The sequence below is a fragment of the Amphiura filiformis genome, chromosome 13, assembly GCF_039555335.1.
Source record: "Amphiura filiformis chromosome 13, Afil_fr2py, whole genome shotgun sequence".
Lineage (NCBI taxonomy): Eukaryota > Metazoa > Echinodermata > Ophiuroidea > Amphilepidida > Amphiuridae > Amphiura > Amphiura filiformis.
This window is the reverse complement of record NC_092640.1, coordinates 16,177,378-16,203,675: the sequence shown is the minus strand read 5'-3', so window position 1 is coordinate 16,203,675 and position 26,298 is coordinate 16,177,378. Positions and strand designations below refer to the sequence as shown.

The following is a 26,298-nucleotide window of genomic DNA, read 5'->3' as shown; positions in this document are numbered from 1 at the left end:
GTCCCTTGCTTTTTTTTTTTTCAAGTTGGGTTGTGTGTCGGTCGGGATTTGTGTTTATTTGTTGTCATGTTTAATTGTAACACTTTGGGTTGGTTAAACTGTTCACTCTTTCTAAACTTCCCATAGTAAATGTGGTGCAAATCTGCCGAATTCGACAGGCTTATTTTTGAAAATTAAAATGGATTTCCTCAAAAAACGCTTGATGGTAGAATTTTTTTCTTTGCATGGTAGTTAATGTTATGGTAAGTCACAGATATCTCCATTTGTTTCAAATCAAATATCTAAAAAAGTTTAAAATCAACCTCCCTTAGTGTTTAACCACTGCGCTCAGAAATTTCAATCATAATGACAAATCGTAAACAGATCTTTTCTAAGTTTGGTTAACAGGTGATGTCAGATGCAAACTAGAATTTTTAATTCAGTCTCCAATTGTAGGCATTGTTGTCGCGGTGTCTGCAGAAAAGCCTGCTTCCTATTTATACCAAATGCCTAGCTTTTGAGGTGGTTTGTATATTTGAATATGCAAGATAACCCACAAGGCACGCTGTTTTCCCGCCACGTTCAAACATTTCAATCATCACGACAAATCATTTTGAGTTTGATTCACTGGTGACGTCAGACACAAACTATTATTTTCATCTCTGGCTCAAGTTATATATATCATTTTGGGATATATCGATAGGATTTATATATAATCTAAATGTTGACGCCTTTAATTTTACCTGGTTGATTGTTATCGTACTAAATACTAAATTTACCCAGACATGGGAAAATCAATCAAAACCACGTGAAATTTGTGTACATCTGTCCAGTTTAAATGTTATATAAACAAGCGTAAATGCTGCTAGCAAACTAAAACCAGGAAATAGAATTGCTAACGGATTGAAATATACTTCGGTGGATACTACAAAGCAATATAAAGGTATTTAGTTTTGATTTAGTAGAATGTTGTTGTTGTTGTTATTGTTATTGTTCTTCTTGTTCTTGTTGTAGTTACTGGTTTTGAAACACTCCCTGGTAAGACAAAGATCATAAGCTCAGTACTACATGCCCCATGTGTTGGGTGATGTAATATATAGGCACGGTAATAAGCGTTTGAAATCACTAGGTGTAGCTAGTAGAAACAAGCACAGGACCATTGTATTACCAGCCCAACAAACACAAAAACGTTTTAAAAGTTATATTTTGGCTTTTGGTTTAGGTAAAAACGTTTTAATAACATTAAAATGTCGGGTTATATGAAGGTCATGAATATTTTGTATGAAAACACACTACGTATAACAATATTTTAAAATGTTTTCAAAATGTTATTGTAAACTATTTAAACAATTTTTGGCAAATATTTTGTCAACACTTAAATAACATTACGTTAAACTATTTGCACCCAGCAAACACAGAAATGTTCTTAAAATGTTTGTTTCAAAACGTTTTAATAACATTTAAATATCAGGTTATATAAAGGTCATGAAAACGTTTTTAAAACGTTATTGCAAATATTTTGGGCAAGCATTTTCCGCAAAATATTCTTTCAACCCCAAAATAACATTCTGTTAAAATATTTTGCATCAAGTTTTTAAAAATGTTTTTGGAATGTTATTAAAACGTTTTTATACCCTTTATATAACCCGACATTTAAACGTTTTCTACAAAACATTTTGTGTTTGCTGGGCAGTAGATTATCAAAATATGTTTTTTAATGTTATGAAAACATTTCATAACCTTAATATGCCCTTTATATAACCCGACATTTAAACGTTTTCTGACAACCTTTTTATAACCTTTTGCGAATGATGTCGAAAACGTTTTGTGTTTGCTTGGAGGCTGTTTATCTTGGAAGTTTGTATAGACAGCTTTTGCACTATGGCTATAGAAGGTCCGAAATCAAAAGTGTAATTGCTTCACTAAGTGCAATAATGTTATTGTAAATTATGGGTACAATTCTGTTTACCCTGCGCACCCTGTGTTTTAGGGTTAGGGTTAGGGTTTAGGGTTTAGGGTTAGGGTTAAGTTTAGGATTAGGGTTAGGGTTAGGATTAAGGTTATGGTTATACTTGTGTGCAGGAATTATTCCAAAGTTACTGTATTAGATCCGTATTAAATACTCTTAAAAATTCGGAATTATTCTGATATTGATGTAATACAGTAACTTTAAATGTTTTTATTATGTTTTTTACTTCATGAAATTTGGCCCAAGGGTAAATAAAATATATTGCATATCTCACACACGTTATTTTATTGACTTATAATAAATTATGCTAAAAAATGGACAATGTTCAATAATCAATTACATTACAATTCATCCCATCTATGTAAATATACGCAGAAAAAATATCACTATCTCCTGTGACGTATATACTGTTCAACGGATAACACTGTGTTCAATGAAAATAATCATTAATTCTTTTAATGAAAATAACATATTTTATTTTTCTCTTGCAAATCATAAGATTGTAATGAACATTAAAACTTATCTCAACAAAAAATAGCACGAACCAATATCAGAAGCAAAAACGTACTTCAAATGTATACTAAATTAAATCGATATGATTGATTACACTATAATACACAAATTAGCCAAACGTGTCAAAATTCGATTTCGCAGTTCAGATTGAATAAAGCTTAATAATCAATAATTTTACTTAAAACGCTCATCAAATTCATCAGTTATCAAAAATATGCATCAAATTATACAAACTTCAAATTATTGACAAAATTGATTCAATTAAAAATGGTTCAATTTTCTGTACAATTCAGTACTCCAGCCGTATGGTGCATCTGTGAACAGATCATCATGATCATGCATTTGTAAACATGGTAAAGGAAAACTCAATTTGGCACAGATGTATAGAATTTGTTGGCAAAGTGGAATGTTCAATTATTATGAGTTTAGTTTAGATATTTGGGTTGAAAATACCCGTTTGTGATTTGCACAATTTTTACTCAAAAATGTAAATATCAGAATAGCCATAACTGCAAAAGTAAAGTAGAGTGAGTTGAATCTTTTGGAGCCTTGCATATGGTGTCGCCTTTTAACCCAAATTGCCTCACCAACAGCGCAACCCAATGACCGTGCGTAGTTGTTGAATGGTTGAAGGATTGAGTCTAGTACTATTCTACTTTTGAAAGTGAACAATATATCTATCACAATCCTGCTGGGTAGAATTTTGCACTCTAAAAAGAATTGTCCCGCATTCCACTCTTTTCACATTTTTACATTTAAAACATTCTATGTAACCATGTTAACCAAGTTATGATATCTTCTTATAGCATTATTAACTAACTGAATAATCATGATAATTGTGACTAAGACTTCGATTAAAATTTTCATTACTATTGCTTCACAGACTCCTTAGAATGTTTCGAGATATAGCAGTGGCGATTTTCTTCACTAGTTTTGTTTGTGTTATTAGTCAAGATCTTTTTACTTCATTTGACAAATTAAAACCTTTAATAACTACAGAAGAAGAGCTGTTAGAACACGTAAGCGAATATATTGAAAACGAAGAAGACAAAATTGAGACGATAAAACGGTAAGAGTTTTATTGTACATAACTTATTACCTGTGTTAATTTGTATCGTTTGTGATAAAAAAAAAGAAGAATGTACAGGATACATGGAGTAAAAAACTTAACCAATCTATGAACATTAAGAAAAGTATGGTGACATTTTTGAATCAATTATCTTTGAGATGCATATTTAAAGAGTGTCACACTGGTTAATGTCTTTGCCTTTCGTGGTCTCGGGTTCAAAATGTTCGCAAATCGAAAACAAAATCAACTTTGACTCATCTGGAAAAGTCAGGGTAGATGACCACTGAGAAAGACCTCGTTACAGTCGGTTCCGATCAAAAATATTTCTGTCGGTACATTAACACGTTTGTGCACTCGGTTCCGAAAACATGGCTATGCTAGATATGATTGACATAAACAAGAAACAATAAAGAAACTATGAAATTATATAAACATCTCAAAAAAAGTAACTAACCCCCCTTAAATAATGAACATTATTAAAACATTATTGTAAAATGCGTCGGAAGCAGTTTTTATTTCTGTACATTTTGACATTTCATTTGTAGCAATTGCCTAAATATTGACGTCACAGCCAGCGTACATTTAAATCAATGTAACCCAAGATTTGAAAGTTGCAGTAAATTGTATTGATTTTTTATTCAGTGTAATGGAAGGAAATCTGTGTAATGATATCTGAGTGTTTTTGTATTGTAAAAATTGGTATGTAAGTGCAACTTTCAAATCTGGACCTCACTTCATTAGATTGACCGGGTCTTATTTTTTCTGGGCTATCGTATCAAATGAGGTGACAAAATGCGCAGAAATACATTCTGCTTTCAACGCATTTTACGGATTTGTAATACAATAGCCCTTTTAGAATAATATAATGGCCATTATTTAAGGGGGTTAGTTACTTTTTTTGAGATGTTTATATTATGTTTATAAAGCATTACAGAAGGACAAGATGAAGGATCATCTTATAATTCACAAACATGTGCTCTCCAAATTGATAACGACTATAAATGTAGGATCTTGATTTGGACAATTCGCTTTAATCTTCCCTATTTGAAGCATCTAAACTAATATTATTTTAAATGATTTTAGTCTCTTGTCAGAGATAAAGAAAGAGAGGGGTGTGAAAACCGACCTCGGGAACCCAGTTCAATCTTATATGCTGATAAGAAGACTAAGAAAACAATGGATTAAAATGGACGAGTTGATTGGCTCCAATAAAAATGTAGAAGGTATGTTTATCACTTTGTCTTGAAAGATAAATAAAAACACAAAAGTGCTACTCTTAGGACCGATCCATACTTCCTTTTCTACGTCGCGACGTCGCGTCGACTATTAGATGCAACAAGTATTCGTTATTCGATCTGTGTCAAATAATTGTTATGTTTGGTCATCAATATAATAGGTCAGTTTAAAATTAAATATTTTAATGAGTTTCATTTGTAGGATTGTTTCATACAGTTGGTGATTCTTTTTATGGACAAATCCAATATTTTACTCAATTTCGGAACTTTCGATGATAGGTTACGTCATTTTGATCATAGATGTCCAAGCTCGCTCCACTTCCCGCCTTGGGAATTGGTAGTCTCATTCCCACAGGTTGGTGATTGGTTGAGCAGCGAGTCAAAGACGTGATCTAGCGAATACATCCATATGTCTCGATTCATAGTTTTGGTGCCCCTTCTCCTGATCCACATGAGTTTGTTAGTCAATTGATTCGAATCTTTGTCTATTATCTTTGTCCTCTCCCAGTCGATAACGTGATTTTCTTGCGCGTTATGGTCTGTTATGGCTGGTTTGTTTTGTTCTGTTAGATATCTTTTTCTTTTGGCTTTGATGTAACATATGAATTTTACTTTTCCTGCGTCTTTCTAGTGTTCTTTTAATCTAGTTTTGAATGCTCTTCCCGTTTTACGAACATTAGGTTTGTCACACCCCTTACACTCCACACTATAGACAACTTCACAAGTCTTGTGGCGGTAGAAATATGGTGCTTCCAGAAAATTCTGCTTGTCCGAAAGACTACCATACCTTTCGACGGGTCATTGTCTGTTTTCTTGTCTTTGGTTTCCTTCTTCGATTTGTTTGACATTTGATGTTTGACTTTGTCAAATGAACATCTAGGATAACACAGTTCGTTAACGCTTTCGTATTCATGGCAGAATATCGAATATTAGTTAGCCCCATATGCCGCCCTCTTTCGCTTACTTATCACGCTGAATTACCGTTAAATAATTGATATGCTGCCCTCTTGTTCTACCATATGAATATCTATTCGGCATTCTGCTAAATTTAAAACGATTGTTATTTTACCAATCTCTCTATTTTTAGATCATAGAAAAAACATTGGAATGTTGAAGTCATCTGATGATGAATCCTACCCTACGGAAAAAAGACTACAAAGGTGCCATTGATGCTCTATTGCGTCTACAAGAAACATATAACCTAAGAGTGTCTGACATTGCAGATGGTCATATCGGACGTAACAAAACTTCTGCTCCTTTACAAGGTGCGTATGCTAATAGACTGCGTTTCGTTAAGTCCTTCTATCACTAGCCGTTAATGTCCTCGGGCATCTATATTATGTTGGAAGATATGAACCCCGGGATATGAACGTTCAAATATAGACACTGACAGACGCGTTTTACACACCGAAGATTTCACGAGTTTACATTAATCCTCCATTGGTTTTTTTCATATCAATCTATTTGCATATCATTTTATTTTTTCCAAAAACAGCCACTGATTGCTTTGACATTGGTCTAAAAGCATGGCAAGTAAGTACGAGTGAAAATGTGTGCGAATGGATGGCAGAAGCTGAAGACAGATTGACCAAGGACACTAATTATTTGCTTCCGGATATTTTAACTCAAAGCATTGAATGCTCTATGCAGGTACGTATTTGTGAGACGGTAATTGCTGTTGCTTAGAACTCAAGTGACCCATTTGCTGGCGGCCGCTGTTGTTGGTCAGGACGTACATAGGGTGATGATGATGATGAAGAGGAGAAGGATGATGATGATGCCGATGACGAAGACGAAGTTGTAGAAGATGAAGACCAAGACCAAGATGATGACGATGATGACGAACATTATGTTTTCTTTTATTTCTGATTCACATGAGGAGATGGAACAGGAGGAGGAGGAGGAGGAGGAAGAGGAGGAGGAGGAGCAATTTGAGGATGTACGTGCACTACTTTCCAGAGTTTTGAAACTAGGTAGGCTAACATGTCACTAATCATCTAAGGGTCTTTTTATCTTTTCAGTTTCCGTAAGTCTTTTGTTCAGATACGAAAACGCAAGGGATTCAGTAAGTTACTGTAATCTGACTTCATTGTTAACTATGAAGTACCAATCAGCTTATTTCAATAGATGTGATTGCTTATGTCAATAAAACCGGGAGAGAAAAGATTATGTTCACACCAGTGTTTTAATGGCCTAGCGCCCTCTCGTCTTTAACATTGGTAAATTGATCTATATTAATTTGACAAAATGCATGCCAATCCGAATGACAAAATCCACTTATTTCTGTAAAAACGTTGCAAATAAGCCCTAAAATCACAAAAGGTCCGCTTATGAGCCTGTTGAACCCCAAAGCACTTGTGCATGGCCACAGTGTCGCCCTTCATTCAATGTGATTATGAAGATTATCATTCATCCAGGTATAAATAACTATGAAATTATTATAATCTGATCTACTGGACTTACGTTTTTGTGAGTGGCAATATTTCACATCCTATCTCGGATGCATCATCAGGCCAACTAATGTTAAAGCGGCAAAAGTTCGTTGACCTGTGAAGAGGATGTTACGTCACAGGTCGAAGATGAGCCCAACCTCTGAGGGATCTTCTTTATCGCTGAACAATAGGCCCCTGCCAAGTTGTGTCGTAGCCCGCCTCCCTTATTAAGTGAAGGCTCCTCCCGTTTAACATAAATCGCTTCCTTGACTCCTCTCTCAAACCATCTGCTTTCGCGATCTAATATCTTGACGTCCTTGTTGTCAAACGAATGATTAGTGCTATCTAAGTGCGTGTAAACCGCAGAGTCTCCGCAACCAGTGCTAGCTCTCCTATGTTGGTACATGCGCTTCGCTAGAGTCTGTTTGGTCTCCCCTATGTAAAGGTCATCGCATCCACTGTCCTTGCACTGAATTGCGTACACAATGTTGCTTTGTTTGTCCTTTGGTTGTTTGTCCTTGGGATGGACCAGCGCTTGCCGCAAAGTGTTCTTAGGTTTGAACGACACTGGGATTCCTTGATCTTTGAAAATTCTGCGAAGTTTCTCCGACATTCCAGATACGTATGGTATAGTCACGTTCCTGCCGCGTTTATATTCACCTTGTGTAGCTTGTGCGGTGGACACTTTATCAGCTGATTTGGTTTGAGAGAGAGCTTTGTGAAAAGTCCAATCGCGATATCCGCAAAGATTCAAGGCCTCCTGAAGGTGTTCGCGTTCCTTTTCCTTTGCGTTCTCGCTTGACGGAATCGTGTCCGCTCTATGAAACAGTGTCCGTATTACTCCGAGCTTATGAATCAGTGGATGGTGGGAATTAAATAACAAGTACTGATCTGTGTGTGTGTCCTTTCTGTACACAGAAGTTTCTAAGCAACCATCACTTTCCACTGTAACTAAACAGTCCAAAAAGGCAAGTTTGCCTTCCTTGAGTTCTTCCTGGGTGAACTTAATATGTTCGTTGACACTATTTATGTGATCAAAGAAGGGGGTTAATTGATCCTTACGAATCTTCACCCACGTGTCGTCAACATATCGAAACCAGTGCGTGGGGGGGGGTGCCGGTATACGATGCAAGAGCCAACCGTTCAAACTGTTCCATAAACAGGTTTACAACAATCGGTGAAACCGGCGATCCCATTGCGCATCCATGGCGTTGTCTGTAATATTTTCCATCGTAGACGAAATAGGTGGTATTAAGACAAAGTTCCAGAAGTTCACAAACTTGGTCTGGACTAAGTTTCGTGCGTTCATTCAAGGTGTTATCCTTCCTTAGAAATTCTCTAACACAGTCTATCGCTTCCTTCGGTGGTACACAGGTGAACAACGCTGACACATCATAAGAGGTAATAGTCTCATTTATCATCCAATCGAATATCGCGAACTTTGTTTACGAAGTCCTGGGAGTTAATAATATGGTATTGTGATTTCCCAACCAGCGGTCCAATAATGTATGCGATGTGTTTAGGGGCGCACCATTAGATTTCCAGGGGGGTGCATGGGAGTTTTTGAAAAAAAAACTTTGCCCACTAGTGAGAAAAAAAAAAAACTTTGCCCACTAGTGAAATTTTTGCCTCACTGATGAGTAAAAAAAAAAATTTCCCCCACCCAACTTTGTATAAAAATGTACATTAAAATTGAAAAAAAAATAACTTCGCCGCCGAAGGCGGCGAAAAAAAAAAATTCTGCCTGACCCAAACTCCCATGCCCCCCCCCCCCCTGAGAATCTAATGGTGCGTCCCTTAGCTACATTGTACGTGACCGAGTCCACACTGCTAACAATAGGTCTCAATGGAGCATGGGGTTTATGGATCTTAGGTAGACCATAAAATTTGGGTACCGACTCACCAGGGTACAGTTTGTGATACAAGATACGGTCGATAACGTCAGATTTCTCAAGTTGTTGGAGAGAGTCAATAACCTTCTTCCTATAACCACTAGTGGGTCAGTTTCAGTGGTTCATATGTCTTGCTATCATTCAACAGTTCACACACTTTGCTATGGTATTCAGTCTTGTCCAACACTACCGTGCACCTACCCTTATCCGCTGGCAAAATAGTGATGTCTTTGTCTTGTCCAAGCGTTTTAATAGCCTCACGTTGCTGTTTATTGAGGTTAGAGTTCGGTGTCTTCGCGTTAACCAGACATGCTGAAACCTTAGTCCGTAATTCTTCTGCGTCCGAAGTGCACAAGTTGTTGTGTTTGATGGCTGATTCAGTAGCTGTGATCAGTTCTACATGTGGTATACAATTCGGTGCCACAGAAAAGTTCAAACCTTTCGCTAACACATCCCTTTCGGTCTCCGTTAGCGGGCGACTAGATAGATTTTTAACCCATTTGTCTTTCAGTTCCTTATCCGGTTGTAATCCATCGCTTTTCCTCCAGTTAAGGTCCGAGTCCGCTCGAGAAGCTCGCGTCGAATTCTGCAACCTTGCAAACTTGTTTTGCTGTCTGGCTTTTGACTTCCGGTGCTGGGTTAACTGCGCGTGCGCGGTGAACTGTATCACTTCATCATAAATATCAGCTGTTAATTTCACACGTAAATCCTCCGAAATACGGTGTATTTCTGTCCTCAAAATATTGATAGTAAAGTTATTTTGACGAACACGTTCGTTGAGCAGATCTATTTGTGCTCTGGCTATGATTTTGCTAGCCTTATGTCCTTTCACAAGCGGTTTAATCCATAAACTCCGTGGTGTAGTTTCAGAGTGTACACAACGTAAATTAAAACGGAGATGGTTTCTATTGTCCGCTAGTTTTCTCGAGGTCTTCTCAAATTTCCGAACCAAATTTAGGCTATCCCGACCAAATTGGTTGAAAATACGATTATGAAGATTATCATTCATCCAGGTATAAATAACTATGAAATTATTATAATCTGATCTACTGGACTAATTCACGAGCTTCCCGTCGTTTTATCTTTTCAGTTTCTGTTTCCGTATCCGTAATAGTTTTTGTAAGTCATTGTTATTCTGAAGTGGTAGTCTCCCAGGTGTGACCAATCTTTTATTCTAGCCCTTTGTTAGTTACTGAAAATTTGTAGCTCGTGAATTTCAGTTTTCGTTTTGGTACGTTATATTGATTTTTTACATAAAACCTTGAGATGTGCGGTTGGGTGCTAATCTACACAAAAGAAGAGTCTAAATTTTACGGTCCTAAATTCGCAGTAAATTGTACGGCTTCAATTGACTTGTGTTTGGTGTATATGCACTTACGCCTAGACGTAAGTGCCTCGTAAAAAAAGTCTTGCATTGAAATATATACTAACCATGTTGCCAAGTTATAAGCAAAAGTCTTTCATATTGGCGATGAAACGAGCGTCTGAAATAGTCAAATATCTCCCAATGAGGCGCGTACAAGTGATGATTTGGTAATCATGTTTTATATTGAAATGCAATACAAAAGAATTGCATTGGAGCAAAGATAATGTATTCTATTCATTCGTACCAATGGCAAGCTAATCCGATAATTGGTTGGGCCTATATGCAAGACTCGGGTTTATTTTAAATGTTTATTTTTGCAGAGCTTATTTTCAGTCATGGATCTTACTGATAAATTTCACAAGGAAGGGGGAGGGAGGGAGGGAGGGAGATACTTGAGACTGAACAAGTGAGAGTGGGAGGGGGGGAGGAAGAAAGAGAGGAGAGGGATAGACGGAAAGACTAGAAAGACTAGAAAGAGAAAGCTCGAGAGGAGAGAGTAGGGACCGGGGAGGGAGTGGGGAGCCTGATCATGGGGGGGGCAGGAGGAAGCAAAATAGGGAGATAAACATAATTTTTTGATACGAGGGAAGTGCGACACTGTTGCCCTGCACAAGTGCATTGGGGCGCGACAGGCTCATAAGCGGACCTTTTGTGATTTAAGGGCTTATTTTCAACGTTTTTACAGAAAAAAAAGTGGACATTATCATTCGGATTGGCATACATTTTGTCAAATTAATATAGATCAATTTAGCAATGCAAAGACGAGAGGGCGCTAGACCGTTAAAAACATCGTCTTGTCTCTCCCGCTTTTTATTGACATAGGCATCTGCTTCTATTGAAATAAGCTGATTGGTACTTCAAAGTTAACAATGAAGTCAGATTACAGTAAACTTAGGGTCTTTTTATCTTTTCAGTTTCCGTAAGTCTTTTGTTCAGATACGAAAACGCAAGGGATTCAGTAAGTTACTGTAATGTGACTTCATTGTTAACTCTGAAGTACCAATCAGCTTATTTCAATAGAGGTGATTGCTTATGTCAATAAAATCGGACAGAACATATTATGTTAACACCAGTGTTTTTAATGGCCTAGCGCCCTCTCGTCTTTAACATTGGTAAATCTATATTAATTTGACAAAATGCATGCCAATCCGAATGACAAAGTCCACTTTTTTCTGTAAAAACGTTGCAAATAAGCCCTAACATCACAAAAGGTCCGCTTATGAGCCTGTCGAACCCCAAAGCACGTGTGCATGGCCACAGTGTCGCCCTTCCATCAATGTCTATCTCCCTATTTTGCTTCCTCTTGCCCCCCCCCCCCCCATGATCAGTCTCCCACCTCCTCCCCAGTCCCTACTCTCTCCTCTCGAGTTCTTCTCTTTCTAGTCTTTCAGTCTCACTAGTCTTTCTAATCTTTCTTCCTCACCCCTCCCACTCTCACTTGTTCAGTCTCAAGTATTTCCCTCTATCCCACCCTCCCTCTCCGTCCCTTGCGAAATTTATCAGTATGATCCATGACTGAAAATAAGCTCTGCAAAAATAAACATTTAAAATAAACCCGAGCCTTGCATATAGACCCAACCAATTATCAGATTAGCTTGCCAGTGATACGAATGAATAGAATACATTATCTTTGCTCCAATGCAATTCTTTTGTTGTATTTCAATATAAAACATGATTACCAAATCACCACTTGTACGCGCCTCATTGGGAGATATTTGACTATTTTAGACGCTCGTTTCATCGCCAATATGAAAAACTTTTGCTTATAACTTGGCAAATGGTTAGTATATATTTCAATGCAAGACAATTTTTACGAGCCACTTACGTCTAGGCGTAAGTGCATATACACCAAACACAAGTCAATTGAAGCCGTACAATTTACCGCGAATTTAGGACCGTAAAATTTAGACTCTTCTTTTGTCTAGATTAGCACCCAGCCGCACATCTCAAGGTTTTATGTAAAAAATCTATATAACTTACCAAAACGAAAACTGAAATTCACGAGCTTCAAATTTTCAGTAACTAACAAAAGGCTAGAATAAAAGATTGGCCACACCTGGGAGACTACCACTTCAGAATAACAATGACTTACAAAAACTATTACGGTTACGGAAACAGAAACTGAAAAGATAAAACGACGGTTACTGAATCACTTGCGTTTTCGTATCTGAACAATAGACTTACGGAAACTGAAAAGATAAAAAGACCCTTCAAATTTTCAGTAACTAACAAAAGGCTAGAATAAAAGATTGGTCACACCTGGGAGACTACCACTTCAGAATAACAATGACTTACAAAAACTATTACGGATACGGAAACAGAAACTGAAAAGATAAAACGACGCTAAACATTGACATTTTTGAGCATCCTTACACCTCAAATAAAAGATTAGTTCCATTTGTCTATGTCCCTATGGTTCCCACGAGGCGTCGAAGGCCATAGGCTAATGTAGCCAACACTAATAAATGGTCCCATCATCTTGTAATATTATATCTCACTGCTCCTCTCATCGCTATGAACTAATAAAAATTCCTTTAAAAAGGAATAGGGCGAGCAAATGAGGAAGTGTCAAGATATTAAAGGTGTAGTTATTTTATTGTTTGAACTGTTTCTATAATTCGCATTGATCATAATGAGTATGTTTTTGCAATGAGACTGTACAGTGTATGGACAGTGTAGCCTATTTGTCTAATCATTTTGACTATTTAATTCTGACCATGTGATTAAAACAGGCTTTCAGATTGGTGAGCTATTGTGTACCAAGTGATAAGGCCGGGCACGTAGTAAAAATACACTGGATAATTCATGACAGCCAATTTACTGGCAAAAGGTGGGGCCAAATAAATCTTAGTTGATTCTTGAACACGATTTAAGCAGGACCCTTCAGGCAGAATTTGAATACATATTATCCTGTAACGTTTACTTTGTTAGCATAATAAGTAGCTTTGGGTATCCTATGTTTATGAAAAAAGTGTTTACAAACGAATAACATCTGTTATACATATACATCTACTTGCTAATACACTGAAAGTCTAATAGAAATAAAGGATAAAGAACAATTACAGAACATTTATTGTTCATTAAAGTAGCTATGGGTATACAATGTTTACAAGATAAGAGCGTTAATGTTTTGTACATGAAGTTAACGTCTTTGAGACATAGCTAGTTGTTAATACATCGAAAATTTGACTAGAGATTTACAATTTGATGACATCCAAAAGAATTTAGTATTGAAGAATTTAATCAAATTACAGAACTTTCATTTGTTGACATACTAGCAATTGTTAACAATGTTGAAAATCATGTTCACAAGCGTAACATCCTCTATACATCTATTTCTTAATGTTCATAAACGTATAACAATGTGATACATCTATTTCTTAATGCTCATAAACGTAACATCCTCGATACATCTATTTCTTAATGTTCATAAACGTCCTTGATACATCTATTTCTATTTCAATGCTATTTTATCTCCGTGTTCTGACAATAAATTTGACCCGAATAATATTTTCACAAGATGTAATTTTTATCTTTAGCCTTAAGTGTTTCATATTACAAATGACGTTCTTAACTTCTTTATAAGTTAACTTCCACATTTACCCAGATATTATAGGCCTACTAGGAATATATCAGTATCGGATCCCTCAATCTAGTATATACACAGACTCGCAGCTCATCTTACACCCCCATCAGAAAGTTGAATTGGCACGGTACATTAATTTACTTCCGAATGGTACCTTGCGCCTTTTAGCTCCAGTTATTCATTACACCGATTAATGGATTCTCGTTAAACCAGCAAACCTGAGTGAGGGACACTAATATTTTTTCTTTTTCGTCCATGGAGGGCGTCTCGTATCGTTACCAAATTATATACGCTAAACAAAGCAGGCAAGCACATTGAGGCAAGTAATTTGCCAGTATTCATAAAACTATAACGAGGCTATGGCGTATCGTATCATTAACAGATTATATACGCTATAGATAAAACAGCAAGCACATACAAGCAATTATTTTGCCAGTATTAATAAAACTATAATGAGGCTATTAATGTAGCCCAACTGTACGTAAAATGTGAAAAAAGACCAGTGCATCTGGCCGGATTCGAACCGGCGACCTTCGTAATACCAGCATGACGCTCTAGCAACTAAGCCACTAGGGATCATGCTAAGTAAACATATGACATGAATAATTGATATTTGTCAACCCGAAAATAAAAGACCAATGATCATAGATTCAATTTCTTTCCGAGAACAAGGATTTTGCTGCTAATTTTAGTTGTTCTTGTTGTTGTTATTGTTGTTTATTCTAGATCCTGATAACGTCTATGCAAACCAAAAAGAAAGTCATTTGAGAAGGAAACTCAAAACAGATATGACTTCTAAGAATTATAAAGCATTGTGTCGCGGTGAAGACATTGGCGTACAGGTAATTTGTATGAAAAACATTTTATATAAGCCATATCCATTTCAAAAACTTAAACTATCATTTGCCTTGGAGAGAAAAATCGATCTCATTCTTTCAACATTAGTCATCTCATGGGGAAGGAGGTGCACTTCCAGATCCCGCGTTCCATATACAGGTGGTGACGGGTATGTGCATGTCATTGGACCCATTTATAAACCAGCTCCTACTCAATGCTCCCCCTTTTTAAAATCCTATTAGTAGGGATGCCCACTCTCAATACAGTTTCCACTAGAACGATTTTTCATTTACTGTGTGCGTGCACTCACACACGTATTGTCTATGGAGAAACTGATCGATACAAGAAATCCCAGGCATGTTAAATGGCGTACATACTTGTTTTGATCCAAATGTAGGCCTATATCAGGGTGTTTCAAGAAATTCCTGATTCCACCAGAAAACATTCACCAAACTTTTTCCTGTTTGGTCAGTAAATAGAGAGGACCTTCCTGCATGAAGAGATCAACTTTTTTTAATGAAAAATTTAATGAGATGAGAACTACAACAGGTTGAAGTGACACCATTCCGTGCATCAGGTGTTCAAACGCAATTATCTCCAAATTTGGAGTGAATCAGACAAGCAAACTTACATACTCATAAAATTTAACTATTTATGAAGACAAAATGTGTAGGATGTTAAGAAATTTAAGAATGTTTAAGCCTACTGCGGCCCATCTCAAATCATGCACTTCCCCGTGCACTTCTTACTACCATGTCCATTTCATAGGGAGTATAAAAACCGGGGACCATCATGGCTTCCATGCACACAGTGTATTGCTCAATGTAGTAAAGATAAACTTTGAGTTGGAGCAAATTTCTCAAAATTGGCAGTGATTAATGTTACCAAACTTATGCCATGATGAAATATAATAATTTTTGAAGATAAAATGTGCTGACCGTAAAAGATTGAACAATGTTTAAGACTACCGCCATTCATTTGAAATAATGCACTTATTGTTCATCTCCTCTATGGAGATATTTTCCATGGCGGCCATCTATGATCATGCTTGCGGTTTCACCAAACAAACCATGGGTTTTGAGGTCTTATATTTTTTGTTGTATGTCAACAAAATCGATTAAATTTTCAGGATGATCTTATTTTCATGTTGTTATAAGCAAATATAATGTTCCAGATAACGCTAGTTAATAAATACATTAAGAAAAAGTACCTTAAAATTGCACTTTCTGTTAGTAATCATTTTTGTACTTTAACTTTTTAAAATGTTCTAGCAGCCCTATATAAAACCGTAACACTCAAAAGGCCATATCTCTGGAATGAAACGTCCGATTAAGATTATTTAAACGCCAAAATGTTTCTTTCATCAATTCCCAGCCAATAAGTTAGGTCTGAATCAATTTAAAAGTACTTCAATTTTTAGTGGACATGCCTACTATTAGTACCAATAACCTTACATTTTTTTCCTGCTACCCAATGGACCCTATTTTTTCTAAATCAGCAACCCAATGATTCCCAGTGACCTTATTGTTTTGTAGTCTCCTACCCAATGATACTATATTCCCAGACCCTGTTTATGACCCATTTCCAACGTACCAATGATTCTACATACCATTTTACAGTCTACTACTCCTCATCTTGTAAGGTTTTGTATCAAACGACAAAAAATTATATTTTAACTGACAGATCCATACTTCAAGTTTGGAGGGTTGGTAAGATGTACCCCTGTCCATATAATAAATAAACGTCTCTTTCAGACTTATCACATGTGTTACGAGTCGTACTTGACTCAAGGCCAAAATCATCTTTTACCCGAACTCACACGAATGCACAACACAAATACACTGTTTGATTAAGCTAACATAATCTAAGTCTTTAATTGAAAACAAAGTATGCTTGGTACATATAACAACAATATACACTAAAATCACACAATCAGTTTTACTCTATCGGTACTTAACCAGCGGTCTTCTTGTTGGTGATTCTAGAGTTCTTGCAATGTTCTGGACGACTGATGTAATATATCCTTATTCACTTGTCCTGCGAAAATCAGCGAAGTCCATAGTACACTTGCATTTATAAATCCTTGCGTATAAAATCCTCATACGAAAATGATGATGCTTCCTCCAATCTCCTTTGCGCTGCTATCTCCAAAAATATATCTCCTTGCGCTGCTTTCTCCACAAATATATCTCCTTGCGCTGCTTTCTCCAAAAATGGTGTTTCTTTCACCAATCACTCTTTTCCCAGGAACAGGTTTCTTTAACACAGCTCCGCTGTTTTTGACAGATGCGTGGCCTTCACAAACCCAGCAAACTCCAGCAATTTGACAGAAGAACTTTTAATCCTTTGATGAGGAAGAGCACTTTTGTGTGCTCGCTGTCTTCTTCGTTGCTGTATTAAAATTAGCTCAATTATTGGCTATATAAACTGGTTAAAATGTACTTCTTTTTTGAAGCACGAAGACCATCACACACATGTGGAGTTTCTCAATCTCCCACGGCATTCTGTAAAGTCCCAACAAAAGCCTCCAGCTTTTTATATCAGTACTCATGCAAAAAACCCATCATCTATTAATAAACCATATATTACTTCAATCACATTTTCACAACATTGCTGCAATCTTGGGATTTCCCAAGATTAATTATACACATTCACCTTTCACATTACATCACTTCCTGGTGGGTTTTCCTGATGGTGCAATAATGAACTGGGGATTTCCAAGTTCCAAACATAGATCTGACTTTGTTTACAATAATTTGGGTGAATTCCAAAAATGACTTTCCACACCATTATCTTGCACGTACAAGGGGGTTTCCCATCTCATGACATACTTTCAGCTTGTAAACAAAGTTAAATAATTAAATTAAATCAAATTACTCAGGGCACTCACACATGTGGCACCTATCCCAGGCCCTTTATGGACGTAACCCCCAGACTTGTTACATGTTCAACCTATCCCATGCCCTCTATATGGACGTCCCCTCCGGACTTGTCACATGTGGGACCTATCCCAAGCCCTATTTTTATATGGATATCCCCTCCGGACTTGCTACATGTAGGAAAATTCCCAAGCCCTATGTATGGACGTCCCCTCCGGCAGGCTTAATTTTTTCTGCAACCAAAACGGGACGCAAACATTTTATAACCCATAGGAACACATAGGAAAGGGTTAGGGTTAGGGTAAGTGTTAGGGTTAGGGTTAGGATGTTATGGTTGCAGAAAAAATTACGCCTCCGGCAGTATCGTAGATTTTTTTTTGACATGGGGGGATGGGGTTGGAAAAAAATCTTGAAGTATATCGAACCCAGTACTTTTTTGCGACAGAATAAGTCTATGATGCAAATGCGCACGAAGCGCGCAAATTTTTATTTTATTTTGAAGCTAAATTTGGTCAGAAACCCATATTCAGGCGTCAACATTGGGGGGATGATTGTATGGTTTTCCCCATTCCACCCCCCACCCCCCCCGGATCTACGCCTATGCCCTCCGGACTTGTTAAACTGGCTCAGTTCCTTTGATGGCAAGCTACTCGAACCTGTCAGTTGGTTATTGCCAGGGAGGTTCTATCACATTCAGCACTGAACCCACACGACTGAACCAGAGCCAAGACTTATTTATTAAAATGATTTTTTGTTGTTGTTTCATTTTAATATCAGAGTGCTACGAATATGTTCTGTCGTTACAATCACAACAACAAACCACGTCTCTTCATCAGACCTGCAAAGGAAGAAATGTTGTCTAATGAACCACCTGTGGTGTTATTCCACGACATTCTGACTGATACAGAGATTGATTTACTTATTGCTCAGGCCAAATTTAAGGTAATAAATAAATAAGTAAATATATAAATGAAATTTTAGAAATTAATTATATTTATGCTTATGTGTAAATTCATTCGGAATACTTTGTAAATTCATTCGGAATACTCGATAATAAGGAAACAACCCCGATGATATAAAAACAGCCAAACTTGTGGAAACTATAGGATCAAGGTTTTCACCACTGCTCAAAGTCTGTACTTTGTTGCATATACTATGATCTGTGAAATGTTCTTGGCTATTTTGTATTAATACTGTGTAATTGCTAGAAACTCATTCTCCATTTGACATGTCAAATTGATTTTTTTCTCAATCCATATAATTTTTGAGTTGTATGATATTGACCATGTTTAAGGGTTTTTTTTATCAGGTTGCATAAGCACTATCAAGTAGTGTTTGTAATGTATCTAGGTGTATGTGTCTATGTAGAGGGTGTGTAAGGGTTTTGGGTGTGTGTTTGTAAAGCCACCAAAAACAAACTCTGTGAAAACATTAAAAACGTCGCTGAACGACCCTTAAGTCGAATTCATTATTATTGTTTGTAGTTAAAACGTGCAAGAACTATACCAGAGGGTAATGCTCCTGCAGTTGAGTCTAAAATCCGTATCAGCAGTATTGCATGGTTATATAATCTAGGTGACAAGATGGGGTTGCATAGTGTGCTACCCCGTGTACAAGATTACACTGGGTTATCCACAGATCCACAATCCACCGAGAAATTTCAGGTAAGCATACATAATTATCAGATTTGAGGTTTTACAAAAACTTGTTTATGTGTAATTATATCTTAACTTTCGTTACGTTGTTATGTTGAATACCGGAGTACAAACCTTATACTCCAGCAACTCGAGGTCAAATTGTTAGCTATTATGGTTAACACTGCTTAATGGAGGTCATGGGACCGTGGCATTGACATGAGACCATATTGGCTGATAGTGTATGGGGTATGTTGAGAAGGTCATGGGACTTTGTCATTGACATGAGACCATTTTGGCTGATAGTGTATGGGGCATCTTGAGAAAATGAGTTTACATTAACTCTAATTTGGTGGAAAAGGGGCGCTGCAATATGACACCAATATGCTGTATATAGTTAGTTTACAAATGATCTTAAACTGATCATATACGGCCGTTTAAGATATCTAAAAATGTCATGATATATGAATGTAGTGGTCCTTAATCTACGGAAATATTAGGGGTTTTTTGCAATCATATTCGGGATGTAAAGAAAGGCAATCACTTTTAAGCGCATTTAGTCGCTTTAAAATCAAATTCAGGCTGAATTGAAATTGTTAATATATAGACAGCTAAGAAGCATAGGGTCACAAAAGGGATGAATGCCGTATGAAAAATCGTTGGTTACATATGTACAGTGTCATGCGATACATACGTACGTTATGAACGCACGTATAAACGCACGTACCGCGTATGGAACATCGCAATATCTCTATTGACGTAGAAACAGCGTAGACATTCAACACCTAACGTTTCTGAACTCAATACCATCGTTGGTTGGGCATGTATCTATATACGTAATGAATGCACGTATAAACGCACGTACCGTGTACCGCGTATTTCTCTATTGACGTGGAAATAGCGTAGACATCCAACACCTGACGTTGCTGAACTGACTGTTTTACTATAATAGATAGCTATTATAGATCACGCACCTGTAGTGGTAGTCTATATAAGTTAGTTCAGCAACGCCGCTTGTAGGTACTCATTTTAAGGCCTACCTACTTGAAAATGATGATATTTACCACCTGCGATTATTGAATTGACGTTACAAACGTTTTACCCCCGGCTACCCCACACAGTGTCATCGCCCCGATATCTTCATGGCAGAAATCGCCATGGTAGGTTGAATCCACCGCCACGCATGGCCATTTTGTTCCGACCTGTTTAATAGTTTTGAGACGCATAATGGGCCGAAGGACATCTGACTAAGGCTACTGACAATTGCCCGGTGACTGACCTCGCTGTGTGTAAGTCGAGCATGGTACGCCATAGGTCATATGCTTTTAGACTACCCACGATTGGCCTATACACTGCGCTATATAATTCGGCACATATAAAATCAGAATTATTGTCAGTTTTTGAGTTCAAGACGCAAGCTTCTTTCTCAAGACGCAAGCTAATGACTATCATATCTGTTCAACACATATATTCAAGTGCAAGGAACCACATCTGGTTTCTTTAGACGAAATCATTTACGGGAGATATTCATCATTTTCTACCCCGGTATCCAAAGATTTTCGTCTGAATATCAAAATCGTGCATAGCACATTCACGTGTATCGATCCCGGTGTACCAAGTAATTATTAGCCAGGCGATTTCGGTGTGCCCCACTGGATATCGTCAATCTACATTACACATGTTGTTCTCCGGATATGATATGTTCAAGAAAATGAAGCTTGCACTAAGGCTACAAACATGGCAGAACACCATTTGAACTCACTAACCATACCGGCACATAACAAGACAAGTTTGTAGTCTTCATTGTTCGCTTGTGTATGGATTACTCTTGCTATTATTGGTTGCTTTTATGTTTTTGTTGCCAGTTTACCTTTTTTAGATGTTTTATAACTTTTCATTATATAGGTTGCTAACTACGGCCTTGGTGGATTTTACAATTATCACGTGGACGATGATGTAGTAAGTCGCTATTGTAACAATTTTAGTTATGAATTTTGTTCAGCTGGTTGCTTCAAATAATACATTTTCTTTGAACACTAACATCTAGATAGTCATAAAAGATGCTATGGTGTGACAGTGGTATACCATATAGTATACTACGGAAGCCCCGTAGTTCAGCTATGGTGTGGTAACCGCTCTAGTTTTATCCCTGTCACAAATCATGAAATAACCGAATTAATAGATGGGTTCAATGTTTTGTAAGCGCCTTGATGAAAGAGAAAATGTCCAAAAACATGTGACAGTGGTATATCACTATATACTACCGAAGCCCCATGGTTCAGCTATGTGTGGTAACTTCTCTTTTATCCGTGTCACAAATCAAAAAAATAATCGAATAGATGTATTCTTTTAGAATTTTCTTTATTTTCACGTTAACAGACAGGAATAGAACCGGATAAGCGACTTGCAACTGTCTTATTTTATGTAAGTAAATAAAAATATATCCCTGAATTTACTGAACCATGTAAGATTAAATAGAAATACTGCCAAATACAATGATTTACACCAACATGTGGTATACTGCCGGCAACTGTTGATCCCAAAGTGCTGGATGTAGAAGTGCAAAGTCATGGGTTATGCGACCAAAAATGTTTTACGGGCAGGCGGACTATACAGAAGTAGGGTCGGGCTTTCGATTGTAACCCTGTAGCCAGTTCAATTGCTTTCCTGTCACAGCAGTGTACGCCAACATTCAAGTGTTTCTAAAATGCCTTCAGAATAAGATTAATTGTAATGCTAATTCATTGCATATGCTAAGGAAGCCTGGTTACCATTTTGAAATAGCCGAGAGGATTTTCAATGAAATATATTGTGTGTAAAAAATGAAACATCATACGTATGAAAGAATATATGAATATTAACTGTACATCATAATAATAAAGATTACTGTTTCGTTTTTATGGTAATCTTTTATTGAATACCACATGTATGAAAGAATATTAACTGAACATCGCATAATAACGATTCGTGATAACCAATCGTGGTATGTATATACGCCAAAATATATATTTTAAATATTTGGGAAAATGAAGACTGAAAAAATGGTGAAAAACCTATGGAAAAATTACATTAGACCGGGCCAAAGATTGCTACCATAGATTGCTATGGTAATCTAATCTTTTATTGAGTATCATGGCTTGGACACCATCTGGACCAATGCTTTTTTGATATCAAGGTTCAACAACTGTTTCTTCACCTTTTTTGTCAGAACACACCATTTGCATATTTTGAAGTTCTTCTCAGAGGAGTATTTGGGATAGGCTTGTAGTTTCCTGCATGTGGGATGTTCGATTTTTCACTGATGAAACTTGTGAAGTAGTCCTCCTTATTCGTGAATGAGATGAATGTTGAGCTGTCCGATTTTAGGACTGGACTATTTTACTTGTCGCCCTTACCCATCAGACGACGAGCTGTCCGCCACCAGGAGTTGCAGCATGTCTGAAGTTCGATTGTCATCTTTTCTCTTACTCTGGTTTTGTACTGGGATGTGTACGCATTTTTGGTAATTGGAATTGAGACGAACTTCAGGAGTCTGGAGAGATTTCCTCTGTATCGAGTCCCTATTATTTTTTTCTTCAGATCCTTGTCACATCCTGGAATGAATTAGTACATGGCATCAAATCTTTGTCAAATTGTTGTACAGCCATACATGACTTGGTGGAGGTGGCTCAGATAGCGGCATAGCTTCCAGGTAGATGTTCCATCATTGTGGTCGATGGCAACGGAAGAGAATAGGTTTGATATCATACGGTCCAAGCAGTTGTATTATGTGCAGCAGAAGTCAAAAGATGTTCTGCCTTATTTCATCAGTGGGAGATATGCTGGCCAGCCATTCACGGTGATGACAGTTGAAGTCCTCGATTAATATACAGATGTAAGCTTTGGTATCGGAGGTGAGTTAGTTATGGCTTCTGTTATACCGATACTCTTGATGCAATAATCGGCACTGCACCGATCAGGAACCCTTCAACTATGGATGTCGCTAGATATACTGTCTACGGTGTTACAGTAGCTGGTTTGTTTTGAGCTTCATCAGTAATGCGCCGATCTAGCAACACTACCACTCTCATCTCCAGAGTTCAGTGTTCAGAGTGTAGTAGCTGATACATGACTTAGTGAAGATGTTCTTTCATCGCGGTTGATAGTGTTGTATTCAAATGAATAATTATTTGTACTTTAAATCCTGTTATATTTACGTTACAGCTATCAGAAGTTGAAGCAGGTGGCCGTACAGTGTTCCCAAAGCTTGGAATTTCTATCCCACCCATAAAGGTATGACACATTTCAAACAATGTTTTCAAAGCGTTTTAAAAACATTCTTTTATTACAGTCTGTAAAACTTTAAAGACCAAAATGTAGACTTTTTTGCGTACGTTTTCCCGCTGCCACGGTTATTTGATGTGATCATTTATTAATGATTCTAACAAAACATTACATAATTTTCAATTCTAGACCTTTTCAATACCAACAGCTATCACACTAATATACACATATATTGTTTCGATATTTTCAACTTAGATGTTATTTTTGTCTACCCCTTGTTAATATGCAGACAAGATTTAAAATGAATAGCGCCATCAGTATTTAACTTTGCTTAAAAATGAATACAGTTCTACATGACATCAAACAACAGTGCTGTATCAGACTTCGCGTTTCCCGTAGTCCGCAACGATTTTCAGTCCGGCTATATTGCGTGCAGCGCTTATGAATAGTGAAGGGACATGATTTCAATTCCGTGTTCCGTGCTGATTCCTCTACAGGGTAGTGCTGCAGTTTGGTATAACTACTTGAAAAACGGCGATCCTAATTTTGACATGTTACATGCAGGATGTCCTGTGCTACTCGGAGAAAAATGGGGTGAGTAAAGAAAAATTCAAACAGTGGGGCCGTTTTCTCACATCTAGCCTCATTAATCTGAAAACATAAATATTTTACAAAATATACTGTGGTGTGCACTTAAGGGATCTGATATGGGCAAACGTAAGGTACGAGTAACTGGAGAGGGGAAGCGACGAGTTACCCCAAATCACTGCAGCAGGAAATGACTGGGTTGTAAGGTAAAGATGTGACTTTCACATATGTAAAATACTAAATGATGATTGAAAACACATTTAAATGATGAGCACATTCATTGGAACCCGCCTTTTATTGGACACCGTGTATAACCTCGTGGAGGCCTGTAGTATCTTCATCAGTCGATTATTTACTTTCAAAACTTACCGGTTATAGCTGCCGACTGATTATTATAATTATTCTCATACCTTTTTGCATTCATTTTATCTGTACAGCTTCTAACCTTTGGATATTCGAGTATGGCCAGGAATTCCGACGAAGATGTGGCTTGACCCGAGATGACATATATTAACGGATGCCTTCAAGTCAATCGGGACTTATTAGGGGCTGTGTAATGATTAAATATGTACCCCCGGGTGATGAATACTCATAATGGTCTGCCAAAAATCCCTCTTTTGACATGGCAATAAATCTTTGCCCCTTTCCACATGCCAAAAATCTTCCCACCCCGGCACATGCCAGATTTTGGGAGAACCCCAATTTAAAACCTGAAATTGTCATGTTATGCGAAAATGTTGCATAATGTAAACGTTTCCTAACATGTTTCTAGCCTACACCTTTTTAGGGCCTTAATATCGAACCGGTACGGCCCAAATGTCTGTACCAAAAGTGCTTGTCCCCCTTTTTGGCCTGCTGCTTCCCCTTTCTATTATACCAAAATCCTTTGCCCACCCCTTATAATTCACCAATCCGAGGGTAAACAATTTATTTTACCAGCTCTCATACCTTGTGTATAGTTCAACCCTTGGTTCAACCCCTCAGCAGATGGTGATGGTATCCAAGACACTATATAATGATAAATAGTGTTTCACCACCCTACAGCCAGTGAGAGGCCTATTTGCAACGGGTAGTGAAACACGATTACGATTTTTTTAAATAGACAGGCCTAGTATTATTGGAACATCTTTGTCGCTGCCTGTCCCTTTTCACAGCAATTTTATTTCAGGAAGTTATAGGGGAGTCAAATAATCATTAATTCTGGAAGTGACAATAGCTCATTAACAAGTGTCTAATTGTTACTCCGAAAGTACATAGCTCAAGTGAAATATAGTGCTGTGCAACACCCTGGCTGCGTGGTAGAATTCTATTTTTAAATAGAATTTAAAAATAATAGCTATAATATTGAATTGTAACGGATATATGTAAATTTTCAATAAACGAAAAATGTTTGCTTTCTGAAAACGACTGGAATTTCAGTTACCAATGTTACTGATAAAAAGCTTGAAAATGCAATAAAATGTATAGAAAATCACGAAATTGTCCCAAATGAGCCTCAAATTTAGGATTTTTCAATTGTGAACCTTAATACAGGGTGATATAAAATGATCTGCATGGTATTCGATGCTTCATTGGTGCTGACTCGCGTGATGCTCGACTGTAGTCAGCTCCTCAGCCCACTTGATAATGCCATCGCTGGTCTCCAGAACTTACACAGCTTTCAGAACTGCCCAGTCAGCGCTCACTTCATCCCACACATCGCCTGTCCACACTTTGTATATTACTCGTACACCTTGCTGGGTGGATTCTTCAGTGCCAAGCTTCGTAGTCGTCAACCTACATGATTAGCCTGTCAAGTTGAAGCCATTTGGACAGCAGCCTCCACCAAGAACTTCAGCCCTTTTCTCATCCAGTCTCATTATCATGTGTTCAAGCCTACGGGAAGCTTTGCCGTGGAAAATTCTCCACAAGCTCGTGGGTTTTAACCTTTCTGCCTACCGTCAGCCACTATCAAGCATCTGTACGCCACCTTTGCTCGGTCTGCCAACAACCTTTAGAATATGCCTCGACTATGGAACACTACTTTTTGGAAAACAACTGATTGTTTTCCTAGGCC

At 37.4% G+C, this 26,298-nt stretch overlaps 1 protein-coding gene across 1 annotated transcript; it reads left to right on the top strand.

Moving 5' to 3' along the window:
• Positions 1-818: 818 nt before the first annotated feature.
• On the top strand, positions 819-25,771 carry LOC140168049 (prolyl 4-hydroxylase subunit alpha-1-like). The gene is made up of 14 exons (XM_072191355.1): positions 819-922; positions 3,345-3,530; positions 4,614-4,753; positions 5,853-6,030; positions 6,261-6,415; positions 6,648-6,738; positions 14,768-14,883; positions 18,535-18,699; positions 19,242-19,421; positions 21,297-21,350; positions 21,771-21,815; positions 23,595-23,663; positions 24,152-24,248; positions 24,680-25,771. The coding sequence occupies exons 4-14, from the start codon at positions 5,889-5,891 to the stop codon at positions 24,754-24,756; spliced, it is 1,191 nt and encodes a 396-aa protein (XP_072047456.1). The 5' UTR covers positions 819-922; positions 3,345-3,530; positions 4,614-4,753; positions 5,853-5,888; the 3' UTR covers positions 24,757-25,771.
• Positions 25,772-26,298: the final 527 nt, after the last annotated feature.